The 17,484-nt window shown below is 51.5% G+C and overlaps 1 protein-coding gene and 1 pseudogene across 1 annotated transcript; one reads left to right on the top strand and one right to left on the bottom strand.

Annotated features, from left to right (window-relative positions):
* The first annotated feature begins 423 nt into the window (after positions 1–423).
* LOC103783593 (protein LSM14 homolog A-like) lies at positions 424–3,448 on the top strand (annotated as a pseudogene).
* Positions 3,449–8,360: 4,912 nt separating this feature from the next.
* Positions 8,361–15,806, bottom strand: LILRA6 (leukocyte immunoglobulin like receptor A6). Its single transcript, XM_034946462.3, is given in 9 exon segments — positions 8,361–11,944; positions 11,947–12,054; positions 12,896–12,946; positions 13,266–13,568; positions 13,824–14,120; positions 14,570–14,872; positions 15,020–15,304; positions 15,487–15,522; positions 15,683–15,806. Coding segments are annotated over 9 exon segments (1,500 nt in total). The 5' UTR covers positions 15,717–15,806; the 3' UTR covers positions 8,361–11,861.
* Positions 15,807–17,484: the final 1,678 nt, after the last annotated feature.

A 17,484-nucleotide genomic window follows, 5' to 3' on the forward strand; every position in this document is an offset into this window, starting at 1 on the left:
TAATCCCAGCTGCTCTGGAGGTTGAGGCAGGAGAATCACTTGAATCCGGGAAGCAGAGGTTGCAGTGAGCCGAAAAAAGAAAAGGGCAAAAGGGCTTGAGAGCGGGAGGCTGGGGGAGGGTCGCGGAGCCGGCGCCGCCGCCATGTTGGGTCTGAAGTGAAGGAGGAGCGGGCGTGCGGGGCGTGCGGGGCGTGCGGGGGGGGGCGTGCGGGCGTGCGGGGGGGGCGTGCGGGGCGTGCGGGGGGGCGTGCGGGGCGGGGCGGGGGGCGGGGCCGGGGCGGGGCGGGGGGGCGGCCGGGGCGGGGCCGGGGGGGGCGGCCGGGGCGGGGCCGGGGGGCGCGGCCGGGGCGGGGCCGGGGGGGGCGGCCGGGGCGGGGCCGGGGGGGGCGGCCGGGGCGGGGCCGGGGGGGGCGGCCGGGGCGGGGCCGGGGGGGCGGGCCGGGCGGGGCGGCGGCACCTTTGACATCAGCAAGCATCAGCCTCCTGTCCGAGGCGGAGATCCGCCACGAGGGCATCCTCTGCACCGTCGACACCGAACACTTCACCGCAGCCCTCGCCAAAGTTCGATCCTTTGGTCCAGAAGGCAGACCGACAGATGGTCCAATACCGCCTCGAGATGGAGTCTTTGAATACATTAAATTCCGTGGGAGTGACGTGAAAGACCTCACTGTCTGCGAGCCACCAAAACCACGGTGTTCTTTGCCTCAAGACCCAGCTATCGTTCAGTTCTCACCAGGCTCATCGACTTCTTCATTCCAGTCCATGGGTTCTTCTGGGCCTTTCGGCAGGATGGCCACATCCAGCCAGTTCAGTCCAGGTTCCTTAGTGGGGCAGCAGTTTGGTGCTGTTGCTGTTGCTGGAAGCTCTTTGACCTCCTTTGGAACAGAAATATCAAACAGTGGTACCTTGCCCCAACGTAGTGCGGTTGGTTCTGCCTTTACACAGGATACAAGATCTCTAAAAACACAATTATCTCAGGGTCGTTCAAGCGCGCAGTTCGACCCTTTGAGAAGAAGCCCAACCATGGAACAAGGAGTGCAGACCCCCTGGGCCCACTTACCTGCTCCAGCACCTGTTGGTAGAAGGAGTCCTGTACCAACCAGGCCTTTGCCATCTACCAGCCAAAAAGCAATAGAGAATCAGGAGCAGAGGTGAGCTGAAGCGCACAACGTTCCAAGGCCAGAAAATGAGCAACTCAGAAATGCAACAAGAGACAAGCAGCTCCAGGTGCTCCTTCAGCGCCAAGGAGAGGGCGTGGGAGTCTTCAGCGTGGCAGGGGAAGATTTGGTATTCGGCGAGATGAGCCAATGAAATTTGAGAAAGACTTTGAAAGTGCAAATGCACAATTCAACAAGGAAGAGATGGGCAGAGAGTTTCATAATAAACTTAAATTAAAAGAAGATAAACTTGAGAAACAGGAGAAGCTTATAAATAGTGAAGATAAAGGAGACTCAGGAGTTGATACTCAAAGCAGTGAAGGACATGCTGATGAAGAAGATGCACTTGGACCTAATTGCTATTATGACTAAACTAAATCCTCCTTTGATAATATTTCTGGTGATGACAATAGAGAACGGAGACCAACCTGGGCTGAAGGAAGAAGATTAAATGCTGAAATATTTGGAATCCCACTTTGTCCAAACCGTGGCCGTGGGGGATACAGAGGCAGAGGAGGTCTTGGTTTCCGTGGTGGCAGAGGGCGTGGTGGTGGCACAGGTGGTACCTTGACCACCCCTTGAGGATTTCGAGGTGGATTCAGAGGAGGTTCCAGGGGTCGGGAGTTTGCAGATTTTGAATATAGGAAAAGCACGGCCTTTGGCCCCTAAATAGTCTGAAGTGATAGTACTGCCTTCTGAAAGAAAGACAACAAAGCTGCTGCATAGTGTACAAACAAGTCTTTGAAAACAGGTGAATTTCTAGCTCTTCATGGTGCTGGAAACTGATTTCAGTCTTCGCGAAGAACGAAGAAGTGAATTGGCTGTACGTTTGCCATCAGCACTGGGTTTTTGTTTTTTGTTTGTTTTTCTGTTTAATTTCAGAGATAAAATGCAGTTAGTTTTGGGGGGAGGCAGCCTTATCTTAACACATGAGGATTAAATATATTTGGAATAGCAGAAGGTTAAATAATTTCTTATGTATAGTTAAACTAAAACAGTACTTCAGTGGGACTTATAAGTAGTGTTTCATCACCGAAAGTTTTTCTTTTTAAATCACTGAATTGTATTTGGTAATTGCAGGTTGCCAGCAGATAGGGCCGTGATACTGTGTTCTGAGCCAAGGAGGGGGTGTGTGTGTGTGTGTGTGTGTGTGTGTGTGTGTGTGTGTATCTTTCTCCTCCTCTCTTTTGGGGAATCTTGTAATATTAAATAGCTTATTTCATCAATTAATTAGGGTGCTGGATGGTAGAGAATTTTGTCAGTCAACTATGTACACACGGTAAATACTGTTTCTTAGGCAAACGTAACTTTTTTATATAGTTGTAAAATTCCATTATATTCCAATGCCAAAGAAACATTAAAAACTTTGTAAAGTTGTATAAAAAGCAACTAATTTTTTACAAAATAGATATCCTAAAGTTAGCCAAAAAAAAAAAAAAAAAAAAGAAAAGGGCAAAGTGATCATTTTTGGCGTAGGGTAACCCTTATTTTCTTCCCTGGTAGTAATTTCCCACCAGGCAGATCGTCTAACCCCAAATCACCTAAAAGTGCAGGCCCAGGACATGCTTATCTGCCCAGTGGGTCACCTGGAGGGGTGGTGATGGGGGCTGTTGATGACACGCTCCTTTCCTTTCCCAGCCCGTGTGTTCTACCTCTGAAAAGACATACCATTTTCATTTGCAGAGCCCATTATAGAAAAATAAGAACAAAAATATTAGAAGGAAAAGACATAGCATCATTTAGTGTTCATTCATATGAATATGTATATTGTCTACAGCTATCTATATCTCTGTTTTATATCTATGTCTGTTACACCATCAGAGAGCACCTGAAGTGCAGAGTCTCATCCACAAACTGTTTCTTGCATCTACTGTAAGAGGCCATTCCGATGCTCTGTCAGCCCCAGCAGCACCCAACCACTACATGGCACGCATCCTATCTCAGGTCACCCCCAGGATATCACGTGGCCCTGTTCTCATTGCCCCACTGATTTCATGGGCGTGCAGGTCCCTCGATCTGAGATTAAGTCATGAGATGCTCCATTTAAACAGGGGGGAGCCTCTGATTCCTGGTGGAGAGCCACAGTGAGCCCAGCAGAACCCATCTGAGCGCCAGCATCCATCCCGGTCAGGAGGATTTGCTGCCCCCTCCTGGTGGAATGCGCGCCATGTCGTCAAGCGGCCACCAGATGACTCGCTGGTCCCCTCAAAGGCATCACATCCAGAACGCTCTGCTGGTTACAGGTGAGACTCTCAGCGACAGTGGTGGCTGCTTGTTCCTTGGTAAGAGGGAGTCGCTGGTGTTGGTTCCATGCATGTCCTTTTTCCTGACTTTTATTTTATTTAGAGACGGAGTCTCACTCTGTCGCCCAGGCTGGAGTGCAGTGGCGCGATCTCGGCTCACTGCAACCTCTGTCCCCTGATTCTCCTGCCTCAGCCTCCCAAGTAGCTGGGATTACAGGCACCTTCCACCACACCTGGCTAGTTTTTGTATTTTCAGTAGGGACGGGGTTTCGCCATATTGGCCAGGCTGGTCTTGAACTCCTGACCTCAGATAATCTGCCCAACTCAGCCTCCCAAAGTGCTGGGAATACAGGCATGAGTCACTGCGCCTGGCAGCATGTCCTTTTTTTCTTGCTCCATGGCCACGACACTCATGGGCCCCTCCAGCATGCACTGGGGCTGCTGAAACAGAGCTGGCTGAAGCTCACGGCATTAACCAAGTCATCAGTGGATCCTTTGGTCCCCTAACCCCAGCTGTAGGCGCTCCTGCTAGCTTCTCAGGAGAGGCTCCTGGTCGAGAGCAGACATTTCTCCTGTCCTCCTCCAGCCTCAGTCTCTGGCAGTTTCTGTGTGCCTGGGCCTTGAGGGTGGGGCTGTCTCCATGTTTCTGTCCCCGCTCCTCATGGCAACTGCATTCTTTTGGGTCGGTTTGTTTGGTGGGGACGGGTTTTCTGTCCCTATTCCCAATTTGCATATCTCTAATGGTATTTGTCTAGGATCAGGGTCCAGGATTGTTCTCTGCACTCCTCCTAGGGTAGAGGGATTTTATGATCCACCTTCTTCCGGCCACAATGAGTCATTACCTGGGATCTGAGGTGGACAGAATTATCTGAGACTCTTCCCATGGCTTATGTTTTTTCCTCCATGTGAGAGAAACACCTGGATGGGAAATGAGATTTCAGGCCATGCACAGTGGAAGCTCTTTCTGTCTGATCACTAATGTGGGGTCTCCACCTTGCTCCCAGTCAGTCTTGTGAATGCTCAGTTGAGACCCACGGGAACGAACCTGTGGGTGAGTGCACGGCGCCCCTCTTAGGTCCCCAGGTGTATCTCGGTCTCTGGAGAACCAGAAAACATTGGCTCCCGCATTCACTGTTAGCTGATATCCCCCTCTGAGTGTGTACAGCAGCCTCCCACCCTTGTGGGTTCTGTCTCTGTGGAACCAGTCATGACACGCCCGCCTCCTTGGCATTCAGGTTACTCAGCTGCTCCTAGAGCTCAGGTTTCTGATGGTCTCAGGAGAAGCTTCCACGATGGAGCTGATCTGAGTTTTGCTCTCTGTTAGGGCTGTGGCGAAACTCTCCAGCTTCCCAAAGTCTGGGCAGAGACCTGGATATAGATTAAGTATGTGTTTATTTATTTACTTACAGGATAGATTTCGCACTATTTTAAGGTGTAGAAATCAGTGTTTTTTGGTGCAATCACTACCTGTATCTAATTCCAGATTATTTCCATGACCTGAGAAAGAAAGCCCCTGAATCATTGTCCAAATTCTCCTCATCCCTCAGCTTAAGAATCAGGAATACACCTTCTGTTTCTATGGATTTGCATACTCTGGACATTTCATATAATTGGAATCATATAAAATGTGTGTTTTTTGTCACTTTTCATAATAGGTAAATAGTGAAAACGACCCCAATGTTTAGCAATTGGCGGATGCATAATCAAAATGTGACTATCAAGGCGGGGCTCGGTGGCTCCCACCTGTAATCCCAGCACTTTGGGAGGCTGAGGCAGGTGAATTGCAAGACACAGCACGTCCCTTCTGCCTATGAGCCTGTAAAACCCAAAGCAAGATACTTACTTCCTAGATACAATAGAGGTACAGGTATTGGGTAAATACAGCTGTTCCAAATGGGAGAATTTGGCCAAAACAAAGGGCCTACAGGGCCCATGCTAGCCCCAAATCCAGCGGGGCAGTCCAGTCTTAAAGCTCCAAAATGATCTCCTTTGACTCCATGTCTCACATCCGGGTCATGCTGATGCAGGAGGTGGGTTCCCATGGTCTTGGGCATCCAGGATCCCTAACATCCCCATGTCTCCAGCAGACTATCCCTTAGACATGGCTCCATGATTTACTGTTTCGCAGGGCATGCAGCAGGCATGGGCTCCCCCCATAACAGGTGCAGTGGGTCACTCAGGACTGAGCACTCACAGGCAGAGCCATCAACAGAGAGCTGCAGCCTCTAGAGGTCCCATCACCAGCCCCAAGACCCAGAGGGAAGCTGGCCTGAATGCCCCACTCGGTCTCTGCACCCCAGTGAGCCGGTGTCCAGGGGCCTCCCCTTCCTGGTTAGAAGGCACAGGTCAAATGAGCTTCCAGAGCTGCAGAACAGGGTCATGTGCTCTCCAACCTTACTCACTAGGGGGCACAGCTGGGCTGAGAGAGAAGGTTTCTTGTAGACATCTGGAGAGAAAGTTTTTGATTGTAGTGCACAAGACATGCTTATACTATGTACAGGGCAGGAACAAAGTATTCTTTTTCTTTGTACTGAGGAGTACTCTGCATGTCTGCTGGTGTCTGTCTTCATCTCAGTTTTATCTGTAGGATCCTGACTCTGTGTGTGTGTGTGTGTGTGTGTGTGTGTGTGTGTGTCTGTGTTGTATGTGTGTCTGCCTGGCTGGCTGCCAGTCATAGGCTTTGTTTTCCTTGACCGGCTTTCTTTCTGCCCATGTCTGTGTGCCTTACTGAGGAAGAAGTGTGTGAAGAAGTGTGTGAAGTTTGTTCATCGTTTGTGAAGAAGGTGCTTATGTGTCCCTAACAGCCATATAAGATTTGGGCTTCTTGTCTGGGCGTGGTGTCTCACGCCTGTAATCCCAGCACTTTGGGAGGCCGAGGCTGGTGGATCACGAGGTCAGGAAATCGAGACCATCCTGGCTAACACGGTGAAACCCCGTCTCTACTAAAAAAATACAAAAAAAAATTAGCCAGGCGTGGTGGCGAGCACCTGTAGTCCCAGCTACTTGGGAGGCTGAAGCAGGAGAATGGCATGAAACCAGGAGGCGGAGCTTGCAGTGAGCCGAGATGGCGCCACTGCACTCCAGCCTGGGCGACAGAGCGAGACTCCACCTCAAAAAAAAAATTGGGGCTTCTTCTGGAACATGAAACTATTTACTTTGAGTTTCCTCAGAAAACATAGTGCTGGCCTTAGACTTCCTATCCTGAAACCCCACGTCTATTTCCTAACCTTATGCATGGAAAAGTGTTAGAATCTCCATAGGATCAGCAAGACCTGTATAGAATCTCCATGGGACCGCCACAGGACCTCCATAGGTTCTCCACAGGACCTCCATAGAATCTCAATAGGACCTCCATGGCACCTCCATAGGATCTCCATAGGACTGTCATAGGACCTCCATAGGTTCTCCATAGCATCTTCACAGGGCCACCATAGGACCTCCACGGGACCTGCATGGGATCTTCATGGAATCTCCATAGGACCTCCATAGCATCTCCGTAGGATCTTCACAGGACCTCCATAGGTTCTTCATAAGATCTCCATAGAGTTGCCACAGGATCTGCCACTGCAGGGAGCAGCCTGCATCCCCTACACCCTGAGAAGCTGGTTATGCATCTCAGATGCTGCAGTAGTGGTTATGGATTTCCTACAGAAGGATGTGTGAAACCACGTTCCTGGGCCACTCTGCAGAGTTCCAGTCTCAATTCAAATCCTCCAGGGGCCAGGCTGGAGTGGGTGTCTCGTGTGTCACTGTGTCTTATCGCACAGAATGGGGACTTCTGCAGTGTTAATGGGAAACCAGCACAGAGATAGAGGCAGGGATTGGAGTTATGCTGCCACAATCCATGAAGTGTTAAGCTGAGGAAACCAGCTAAGCTTGGACTGTAGTGTTGGACAGGAGACATTGATAAGAAGCGCTCTGGGTTAGAATGGTATGGATTTGTTCATCGTGTGTGAAGAGGAAGATGCTGAGGAAATGAAAGCTCTTCCATTCTGTGACTTGGTTGACAAGAGGAACCAATAGGGCCATCACAGGAGCAATGACTCCGTGGGGGAAGGAGACGGAAGGAGGTGTGTTTAAGACAGTTAACTGAGTCAGAGAGAGAAGCAGAACCTCCCAGTACCTGGAAAGTGGGGTTTGTTCCTCCCAAACTTCCTCCTTCTGACTTCCTTATTTCTCTACGTAGCAGCACCTTCTCTTCATTTCTCCATCAAAGGCTCTGAGCTGTTTGAGTTCCTCATATATTCTGATGATCAAACCCTTGTTAGAGGAATAGGTAACAAATGTTTCTCCCTGCCTCTGTAGGTCATGACACTGTTGGTTGTTTCCTGAGCTCTGCAGAAGCTTTTTAGTTTGATATACCCATTTGTCTATTTTTGTATTTGTTTCCTATGCTTTTTGGTTTTATTGATAGAATGTTTGCTTAGACCAATGTCTTGAAGCGTTTCCTCTGTGTTTTCTTCTATGGTTTCATAGTTTCAGGTCTTACTTTAGGTCTTATTCCGTCTTGAGTAGATTTTGTATATCGTGAGAGACAGAGGTTGAGTTTTGTTTTTCTGCATATGGATATCCAGTTATGCCAGAAGCATTTATTGAAGCAACTGTCCTTTTCCCAATATATGTTCTTGGCATGTTTGTTGATAATTACTTGGCTGTCAATTTGTGGATTTATTTCTAGGTTCTTCACTCTGTTCCATTGTCTATGTGTTTGTTTTTCAGCCAGTGCTTTGCTGTTTTGGTTACTATAGCTTTGTAGTGTATTTTGAAGTGAGGTAGTGTGATGTCTCCAGCTTTGTTCTTTTTTTCTCTACATTGTGTTGGCTATTTTGGGTATCTTATGGCTGTATATGAATTTTAGAATTTTTTAATATTTCAGTGAGGAATGACACTTATATGTTGACAGGAATTACAATGAATCTGTAGATTGCTTTGGGTACGATGGTCCTTTTAGTAAATATTTATTCTTTGAATGTATGAACATGAGGTATCTTTCCAGTTTTTTCATGTCCTCTTTAATTTTTTTAATCAGAGCTTCATAATTTTATTTGTAGAGGTTTTTACCATGTCAGTTAAATTTATTAGCAGGTCTTTTATTGTTTGTGGCTATTATAAATGGGATTTCCTTGCTGAATTCTTTTTCAGCCAGTTCTGTTCTTCAGGGTCAAGCATCATGTAAGTTCCCATCTAGGAATGGAATCCGGAATGAGCAGCAGCTGCACAGATATGCCTTTCTCTGATTTCCACTTCAGAGGAGTCCAGGAGGTGACAAGGCACATGGAGTATTGTCACATGTGGAACCAAGTCCTGTGTGATCCCTAAAACACCACCTGTTTGGGTTGAACCTCATCTCTGAAATAACCAAGCCCTGTGTGATCCCTAAACCACCACCTGATTGGGTGGAACCTCATCTCTGGAATAACCAAGCCCTGTGTGATCATCCTAAACCACCACCTGATTGGGTTGAACCTCATGTCTGAAATAACCCCAAGGCCATGTTGGTGTCCTTCATCCCAGTTCTGGTGGTTTCAACATAATGAAATCAGAAAGTTATATGGCCACTTAAAAATGTCAAGTGCATGCCATGAAGTACTGGACAAGGTGTTTCCTCTTCTGAGGCCCATTCTTACCTGGGTAAGTGGCTCATTGTCTGCCTGGACTCAGGTGAGGTTGATCAGGCAGGTGGGTGTCATGTTGTGAATGAAACACAAAGTCAACCTGTGAGATCATTGCTCTGACAGGTCAAGAACCACCTGGTTTGCCATTTAGTGGCCAGTGCAGCCTGTGGCATTCACCACCACACTTCAATCTCAGCTCCCTAAATGGCATGACAAATAAAGATAGATAGGTACAAAAACAGAGATATGCTATTCCCTGGTTAAAATGGCTGTTATCTCTAAGACAGAAATTAATAGATGCTGTCAAGGATATGGAGAAAAGAAACCCTTCTACCTTGGTGGGAACGCAAGTTGGTGCAGCCAATATGGAAAACAGCATGGAGGTTCCTCAAGAAACTGAAAGTAGAACAACCACACCATCCAGTAATCGCACAGTTGGGTATATTTCCAAAAGAAAGAAAATCAGTATATCAAAGAGGTGTCTGCATTGCCATGTTTATTGCAGCAGTATTCACAATAGCCAAGATATGGAATCAACCTATGTCCATCAGTGAATGAATGGATAAGGAACATGTGGTCTGTATACACAATGAAATAATATTCAGGCATAAAAAGAAGGAAATTGTACCATGTTCAGCAACACAGATGAATCTGGAGGACATTATGTTCAGTGAAATAAGCCAGGCCCAGAAAGAGGAACATTGCATGTTCTCACTCACGCGGGAGTTACAAAAGTGGGCCTCGTGATGGCAGAGAGTAGAATGGTGGTCAACAGAGGCTGGCAAGGGAGTGTGGAGGACAGGGATGGAGAGAGGTTGGAGGACAGGGATGGAGAGAGGTTGGTGGACGGGTGCAGAAATACAGGTAGAGAGAAGGAGTAAGTTCCAGGGCCTGAGAGCTCAGTGGGGTGACCATAGTTAGCAACAAATTATTGTATTTTCCACGTGAGCGAGAAATGATTTGGAATGTTCCCAGCATAGAAATTATAAAAGTTGGCCAGGCATAGTGGCTCACACCTGTAATCCCAGCACTATGGAAAGCCGATGCTGGTGGATCACCTTAGGTCAGGAGTTTGAGACCAGCCAGAGGAACATGGTGAAACCCCATCTGTAATAAAAATACAAAAATTAGCCAGGCTTGGTGGTGCATGCCTGTAATCCTAGCTACTCAGGAGGCTGAGACAGGAAAACTGCTTGAGCCCGGGAGGCAGAGTTTGCAGTGAGCCAAGATCCTGCCACTGCACGCCAGCTGGGCAACAGTGCAAGACTCTGTCTCAAAATAATAATCATAATAACAAATGTTCAGGGTGATGGATGTCCTGGGAACCTTTATTGGATCGTTACACATTGCATGGATGAATCAGATTACCACATGCTCCCAAGAAACATGTATGATTATTCCGTATCAAATTAAAATTATGTGATTTACCAATAACTCGAAGTGGATTGAGGGTCACCAAATGAAAGTCAGCATTCCAGTGCCCGTGTCCAGTGGCCCTTGGAGTTTCCATGTTGAACAGAACCCTCCAGTATTTCCTGATGTGCAACCACTATTTTGGATTACATAATCTATTTCCTTTATTTATGGGGTCTATTTTGAGTCTGCCTCCCTAGAAAATAAATGCTGCCTCTTTTTGAGCTTCATGTGCTGAAATAGCTGTGCATGCCTTCTTTTTATACTCTTGTTTCTTTACTCAACATCATGATTGAAGGTTGGTTTGCATTGCTCTTTGTTGGTTTGCATTGCTCTTTGTAGATTTTGTCTGTGCCTCTGCACGGCCTTGTAGTATCCCTTGGTAGAATTGAACCACATATGTTTCCTTTGTTTTAGATGTATTTTTGGGTTTTATGGCTGTTGTGTAATATGAGCAGCAGTCCTGTCCATGTTGTTGTGAATGAAACCTCACCATATGAACACATTTTCCTCTAGGTTCTGTGCTTTGTGTTCATAGCTGTGTGTCTCTTCTTTTTTTTTTTCTTTTTTTTTTTTAGGTGAAGTCTCACACTGTCACCTGGGCTGGAGTGCAATGGCGCCATCTTGGCTCACTGCACCAACTGGCGCCAACTTGCTTCCGTCTCCCAGGTTCAAGCAATTCTCCTGCCTCAGCCTCTTGAGTAGCTGAAATTACAGGCACCTGCCACCACGCCCAGCTAATGTTTTGTATTTTTAGTAGAGATGGGGTTTCACTATGTTGGCCAAGCTGGACTCGAATTCCTGAGCTCGTGTTCGCCCGCCTCAGCCTCCCAAAGTGCTGGGATTACAGGCATGAGCCACCGCGCCCGGCCATGTTTCTTCTTTTTCACTGGGTACTTCTGATATTTTCCCCAAATTGATTCAAGTAATTTGCAGTCCTACCATGGATGTATTGGATTTCTACGTGAGCCCTACTACCTCTGACATTTGATATTGTCATTTTCATCATGCGAAATGAATACCTCAACATTGATCCCTCTCTTCAGGAATGATCGACAGATAGTCCAGAAAGCACAGGCTGTAGATTTTGTTCCAGAACCTCCTGGGATCATCAGATTGAACACATGAGGGTGGGAGACTGCCATACAAGCTGGGAAGGAGGAATCAGATGATATTGTCATGAATTCCTCAAGAGTTAGTGTTTGCTGGCCTCCAAGAGGCAAGGATCTCTGGGAACTTAAGGCAGAGAAGCACTTCACACTCACCCATGAGCTCTTTTCCGTGGGTCTCAACTGGGCATTCACAACATAGATTGGAAGTAAGGTGGAGACCCAAAATTTGTGATCCGACATGATTACCTTCCACAGTGTGTGGCCTGAAATCTCACCCCCCTCTAGAGGTCCTAGATTGTCCTCCAGAGCCTCCTGGGATCATCAGAGCTGTCCCTGAGGCTCCACCACGCTGAAGGGTGCATTGTCCTCTCTGCTGTTCACCTCCTGGCTGCATCTTGGGGGCTTCTCTGGCTGTGCTGAGCCTCAAATAACAGAATCCCGAGGACCACCAGGACCAAGCCTGCCATGCCCATGCGGATGAGATTCTCCACTGTGTAATCCTTGGCGTGTGAGGCTGGGGATGGTGGGCAAAGAGGTCACAGAGGTCAGCGCAGATCAACTTCACCCAGGACCCCTGGATGCCCAACCCAGGGCACCCCCTATCCCCCATTGACAGAACCTGACCCTCTGTGCCCGCCCCATAACTGAGAGCATCTCCTCACTCATCAGTCTTGCGGTCTGACTTGTTTTGTGATGGGGTGAGGGTCTCAGCTCCTCCTGAGAATCAAAACAGAAGGGGAGAGCCCTGAGCCAGCCTCTCCCCTGGGCTCTGTGTTCTTATTCTTCCAGGCCTCATGACGTGGCTTTTACGGAGTTCTTCAATAAACCCTCCCTCTCCTGCAGCAGGGCTCCCTCCAGTCTCCTCATGAAACTATTTCAGTTTTCCTGTGTTCTATGAATTTCAACGTTGCTCCTGAGTCATTTCCTCCCTCCCATGGGCTGGATTCTCCGCCTTCACTCCCCTCTTTTCTAGTGTCCCAGAGCTCTCCTGGGTGCAGAGCCTGAGCTGAGCCTTTGAGCTCAGAGAGGACAGGGTCAGGGCCCTCACCTGAGACCACGAGCTCCAGGGAGTCACTGGCCTGACCCTGGGGGGTTGAGGGGCTGGTCCTCAGGACCTCCTGGGTCAGGACAGGGAGGTGAAGCCTGGGGCTACCTTGCTCCCCACATCAGCCCGGCTCCTCCTCCTGGCTGGGCCCCAACATCTCTCTCTGCCTTGAACCCCCCACTCTTCACCAGCCCAGCCTCAGAGCCCCTGGGACACAAGCCCGTCCTTGAGGGGAGGGGAGTGGGATCCTTTGGGAGACTCAGACTGCCCTGGGGGAGGCCGCGCTCCCCACGAGGCCTCAGTGACTCACCAGGTGTGGAGGGCGGCCCTGTGGGTGGGAGGCTGGAGCCTCCAGAGGGTCCTGGAAGGAGCACGGGAGGCGGGTGAGGGGCGGGGGCCGTCCATGGAGTGCACCCTTCCACTCCCACTCTCCTGCTTCCGCCCAGTGGATTCCCTGGAACCATTTCTCTGCCCACCTGGTGCCTTCTGCATGCCAGGCAGGGGAGAACGGGTGGCCATGCCTAGGAGAACCCCTGTTGGCCTCCTCCCCTCTGAGGGCTGGGTGCCCTCTGGCTAAGCCTCCCTCACAGCCTCCCTCAGTCCATCCCAGCTGAGATCTCCTGGGGCCTGGGCCTGAGCTGAGCCTTTGAGCTCAGAGAGGACGGGGTCGGGGCCCTCACCTGAGACCATGAGTTTCAGGGGGTCACTGGGGAAAGACAGCAGGTGAGGGTTGGAGCTGTATGAGCCGTAGCACCTGTAGGTCCCCGCGTGGGCTGAGGTCACAGGATTCATGGGGAATTCAGCCTGGTACTTTTGAGATTGGTACTTTGATCTCAGACGCAGCGGGGGATGGGCTGCCCCCTCTTTGGTCAGAAGGAAAGTGTCGAACTGCCCCTGTGACTGACACAGCAGGGTCACGTTCTCTCCTGAGGCCACCGTGGGGTCCGGCTGCACCGAGAGGGAGACTCTGTCATAGAACTGTCCTGGAGAGAAGAAGGATGGGTGAGGGGGTGCCCCACCTTGCTCTGAGCTGACACCTCCCCAGGTCTCCCTCTGGGACCCTCAGTGTCTCTGTCTCTGTTTTCTCTGAGTCTCCCCCTCCCTGCCCATCCCCTGTCTCTCTCTGTCTCTCCCTCCCTTGGGACCCCCACCCCTCATCCCGGCCATCACCACCTGAGCTCCCCCGGCAGGGCCTGTGCGGAGCCTGGGTCCCTGACTGAACCTGCTGGGCTCCTCACCTGCGATCAGGATGTTCAGGGGGTCGCTGGGGGCCGACCACTCGGAAGAGAGGTTGTGTGCACCGTAGCATCTGTACTGGCCCCCATGGGAGCGGCTCACAGGGCCCAGGGTGAAGTTGGCCTGGGAGAGCCCAGCCTGGGGCTGTGGGCCAGGGAGCTGGAGGAAGTCACGTTCCCCCTCCTTGTACAGAGTGAATCTGTCGTAGCCGACATCAGAGCCACACTGGAGGGTCAGGCTCTCCCCAGGGGCCAGGACAGGGCCCTGCAGGGTCAGGAGGGAGGGCTTCCTAGACACGCCTGGAGGGAAAGAAGAGTCGAGACTCCGAGGGGCTGGTTCCTCCCATGCCCCTTCCTTCTCCCGTCCTGGCCCTGCAGGTCTCACTGTCTGTCACACTCTGAATCTCTGACTCCAGGGCCTCCTTCTCACCCGGGGCTGTCTTGGAGTCATTTCAGAGGAGTGGGGTCTCCCTAGCCCTGGCCACTGTGCCTGATCTTTCTTCCTCTCCCTGAGAGCTGGGACTTCACAGCAAACACACCGATGCCTTCCTGAGTCCTCCCCTTCCAGCTGAGGGTGGCTGAGGGCTCCTCCTCCCATGTCAGAGCCTCCCCATGGGGTCTCCCTCACGCCTTCAGCCCGTCCATCAACACATCACTCTGGGTCCTTTCCAGATTCAGTCACGAGCCAAACTCCCCACAACCTGTCAGCTGCCCCGAAAGTGTGTTAGAGAAGGCCGTGGCTCCCTCACCTGAGGGCAGAATCTCCAGGGGGTCACTGGGGTGGGACCACACCTGGGGGGTGTTCCTGTAGGATCCATAGCATGTGAACGTCCACCTGTGGCTGGGGGTCACGGGGCCCACAGGGAACAGGGCCTGGAACCCCCCACTGTGGAGGTGCTGTGAGTCCAGGGTCTGGGGGAGCTGGTGTTCTCCTTCCTTCATCAGAACAAAATGGTCATATCCCTTCTGTGAGCCACATCGGAGGGTCACGTTCCCTCCTGAGGCCACCACAGGGCTGGGCAGGGCTGAGAGGGTGGGTTTGCTGTAGAATCCTAGGAGAGAAGGAGGCACCGTGTTAAATGGGGCTCCCACCTCCCACATCATCCCCAGGGCTGGGCTGTGAGAGGGAGACACCCCTGAGAGCCGACCCCCTTCCTGAGGGCAGAGCCTGGGGCTGGGACCCCAGAGTGTCCTCTCACCTGTCACCACCAGCTCCAGGGGGTCGCTGGGCTCTGACCAGCCTGCAGGGCTGCGATAGTAACAGCGGTATCTCCCTGCGTGGTGCTCTGTCATGGATGGGATGGAGAATCTGGCCTTGTTCTTGGGCTCCATTGGGTTCTGTGTGTCGCGTGGTTCTCGGCTTCCCTCTTTATACAGACGGTACTCCTGGGCCTCCAGGCTCCCCTGACACCAGATGGTCACGGGGCTTCTCCAGCTGATCACAGATCCTGGCTCAGCCCAGAGGGTGGGTTTGGGGAGGGGCCCTGGAAGGAAATCAGGCTGGATCCCAAGACGTCCCCATACTCAGATCCCAGCTCCCAGCCCCTGGACCCTCTCGTCATCGCCATTAGTCACCCAGAACTGCTCTCTCTTCCCCCAGCTGCCCATGTGTGGCCCTTGTCCCTAGTGAGGAGGAGGGACCTGGGACAGCTGGGGACAGACTCACCTGCCTGCACGTGGGTCCTGGGGCCCAGACTCAGCCCTGGAAGAGAGTTCCCTGTGAGGCATTTGCCCTGAAGCCTGAGCAGGTCCCCACCCTGGTGCCTCCTGAGCTTTTGAGGTCTCCTGATGGACCAGGGCTTATGTGTGGGATGGGGTCCCCCCAAGACTCAGATCTCCCCCTCCCCATCTTGAAATCTCACCGAGGCAGAGCAGGGCTGTGAGGGCTGGGGTCATGGCGTCTCCTCCCGGTGACCCCGGGCTCTGCAGATGGATGAGCCCTCGGTGCTGGCAGGACAGAGAGACACACAAGGTGTGGCTGCTCCGAGGCTGGGTCCTTCTTGTCATGGGGTTGTCTCATCCTCAGCCCACAGGAAGGGGAACTGCCCTCCCCAGGAGCCTGGCTCTCAGTTCCCCAGGGCTGAAGTGGGGGCAGGCACCAGGCTCTCTGCAGACATTTCAGAGAGAAATGGGGTCTCCCTGCTCCCTGGCCACTGTCTGCCTGATCTGTCTTCATCTTACCGAGAGCCGGGACACAGCAGCAAATAGACCTGGTTCCTTCCAGAGTCAGCCCCTTTCAGGCGAGGGTGACTGTGGGCTCCTCCTCCCTCTCAGAGCCTCCCCATGGGGTCTCCCTCCCTCCTTCAGCCCGTCCATCAGCTCAGCATTACGGGGTCCTTACCATGGCGGTCGTCTCTCCAGCCCCGGAGGTGCTTCAGGGAAGACCCAGGTCCACGCTGCAGGCAGACTCAGATCAGCAGAGACGCACCTGACTCCTGGCTGTGCAGCCCAGGCTGAGCTGCGTGTGGCAGTGAGCACAGAGGAGAAATGCAGGGTCTACCGTGGTGGCTCATGCCTGGAATCCCAGCATTTCAGGAGGCTGCGGCAGGAGGTGGGCTTGAGGCCAGGAGCTTCAGACAGTCCTGGACAACATACTTTGACCCTTTCTCTACAGAAAAGAAAAAAGTGAGCTGGGCATGGAGGCTCATGCCTGTTGTCCCAGCTACTCAGGAGGCTGAGGTGGGAGGATCACTTGGGCCTGGGAGTTGGAGGCTGCAGGGAGGTATGATCATCCCTTGGCCTTCCAGCCTGGGCGACAGAGCAAGATCCTGTCTAAAAAGGAGAAATAGAGTGGATAAAGAGAAATATATATATATATATATATATATATAATATTTCATTGTAATCTATAATCTGATTCTGGGGAAGGTGAGCTGATTTGTATTTAATTCCTGATTATCATCTAGGGTTTATGTGACTTTGGACATGAATGTCACCTCTGAGCCTGCTGTCATGAACCCCACTCATCACAGTGGCTGTGGGGTCAGTGGTGCCCAGGACATGGGAGGCTCAGCCATGGTGAATTTCCAGACCAGTTCAGACAGGAGGGTGGGGACGGGAGAGGATCCCGGTGTTGGGCTCCACAGTCGAGGAGGATGATTGACGCCCCCACTCAAGAGCCCACATCGGCTCCAAATGCCATGAAATTCTCCTTGTGATACGTCTGAAATATGCAGATCATCACAGCCACAGGCAGAGAAAGAGGAAGAACAGTTCCTCACATTGAGACGCATCCCCTTCCATGAGCAGAGTTCAATGCTGAGTGGCCACAGGTGTCTGGGACCACCCAGGGTCATTAGGGAGGAGGAGGCTCCCACCTCCGTGCGGGACAGAAGAGGAACCCCAGGTCCTCCCAGGCAGGGAGGGGTCAGGGCTCTGGGTGAGGCTGGAAGCTGTGGCTCCCCCTCCCCTGTGTGTGTGGACAGGCGCTGGGGGGGTCTCTCCTCACTCACTGGAGGCCACGGTCAGTGCTCAGCCCCTCCCCTGTGTGTGAGAAACAGATTCAACCCACGGTGGTCAGACATGGGTGTCTGCCCCACAGGTGAGTGTGAGGCTGGCGTTGGTCCCATCCCTGCTGGGCAGAATCTTGAGCTGACACTAAGTTTGGGGGAGTGGGGCAGGAGCAGCGGCAACAATCCCCTTCATCAGGCTGATGCCTGGACAG

Source organism: Pan paniscus, chromosome 20 (genome assembly GCF_029289425.2).
Source record: "Pan paniscus chromosome 20, NHGRI_mPanPan1-v2.0_pri, whole genome shotgun sequence".
Classification (NCBI taxonomy): Eukaryota; Metazoa; Chordata; class Mammalia; order Primates; family Hominidae; genus Pan; species Pan paniscus.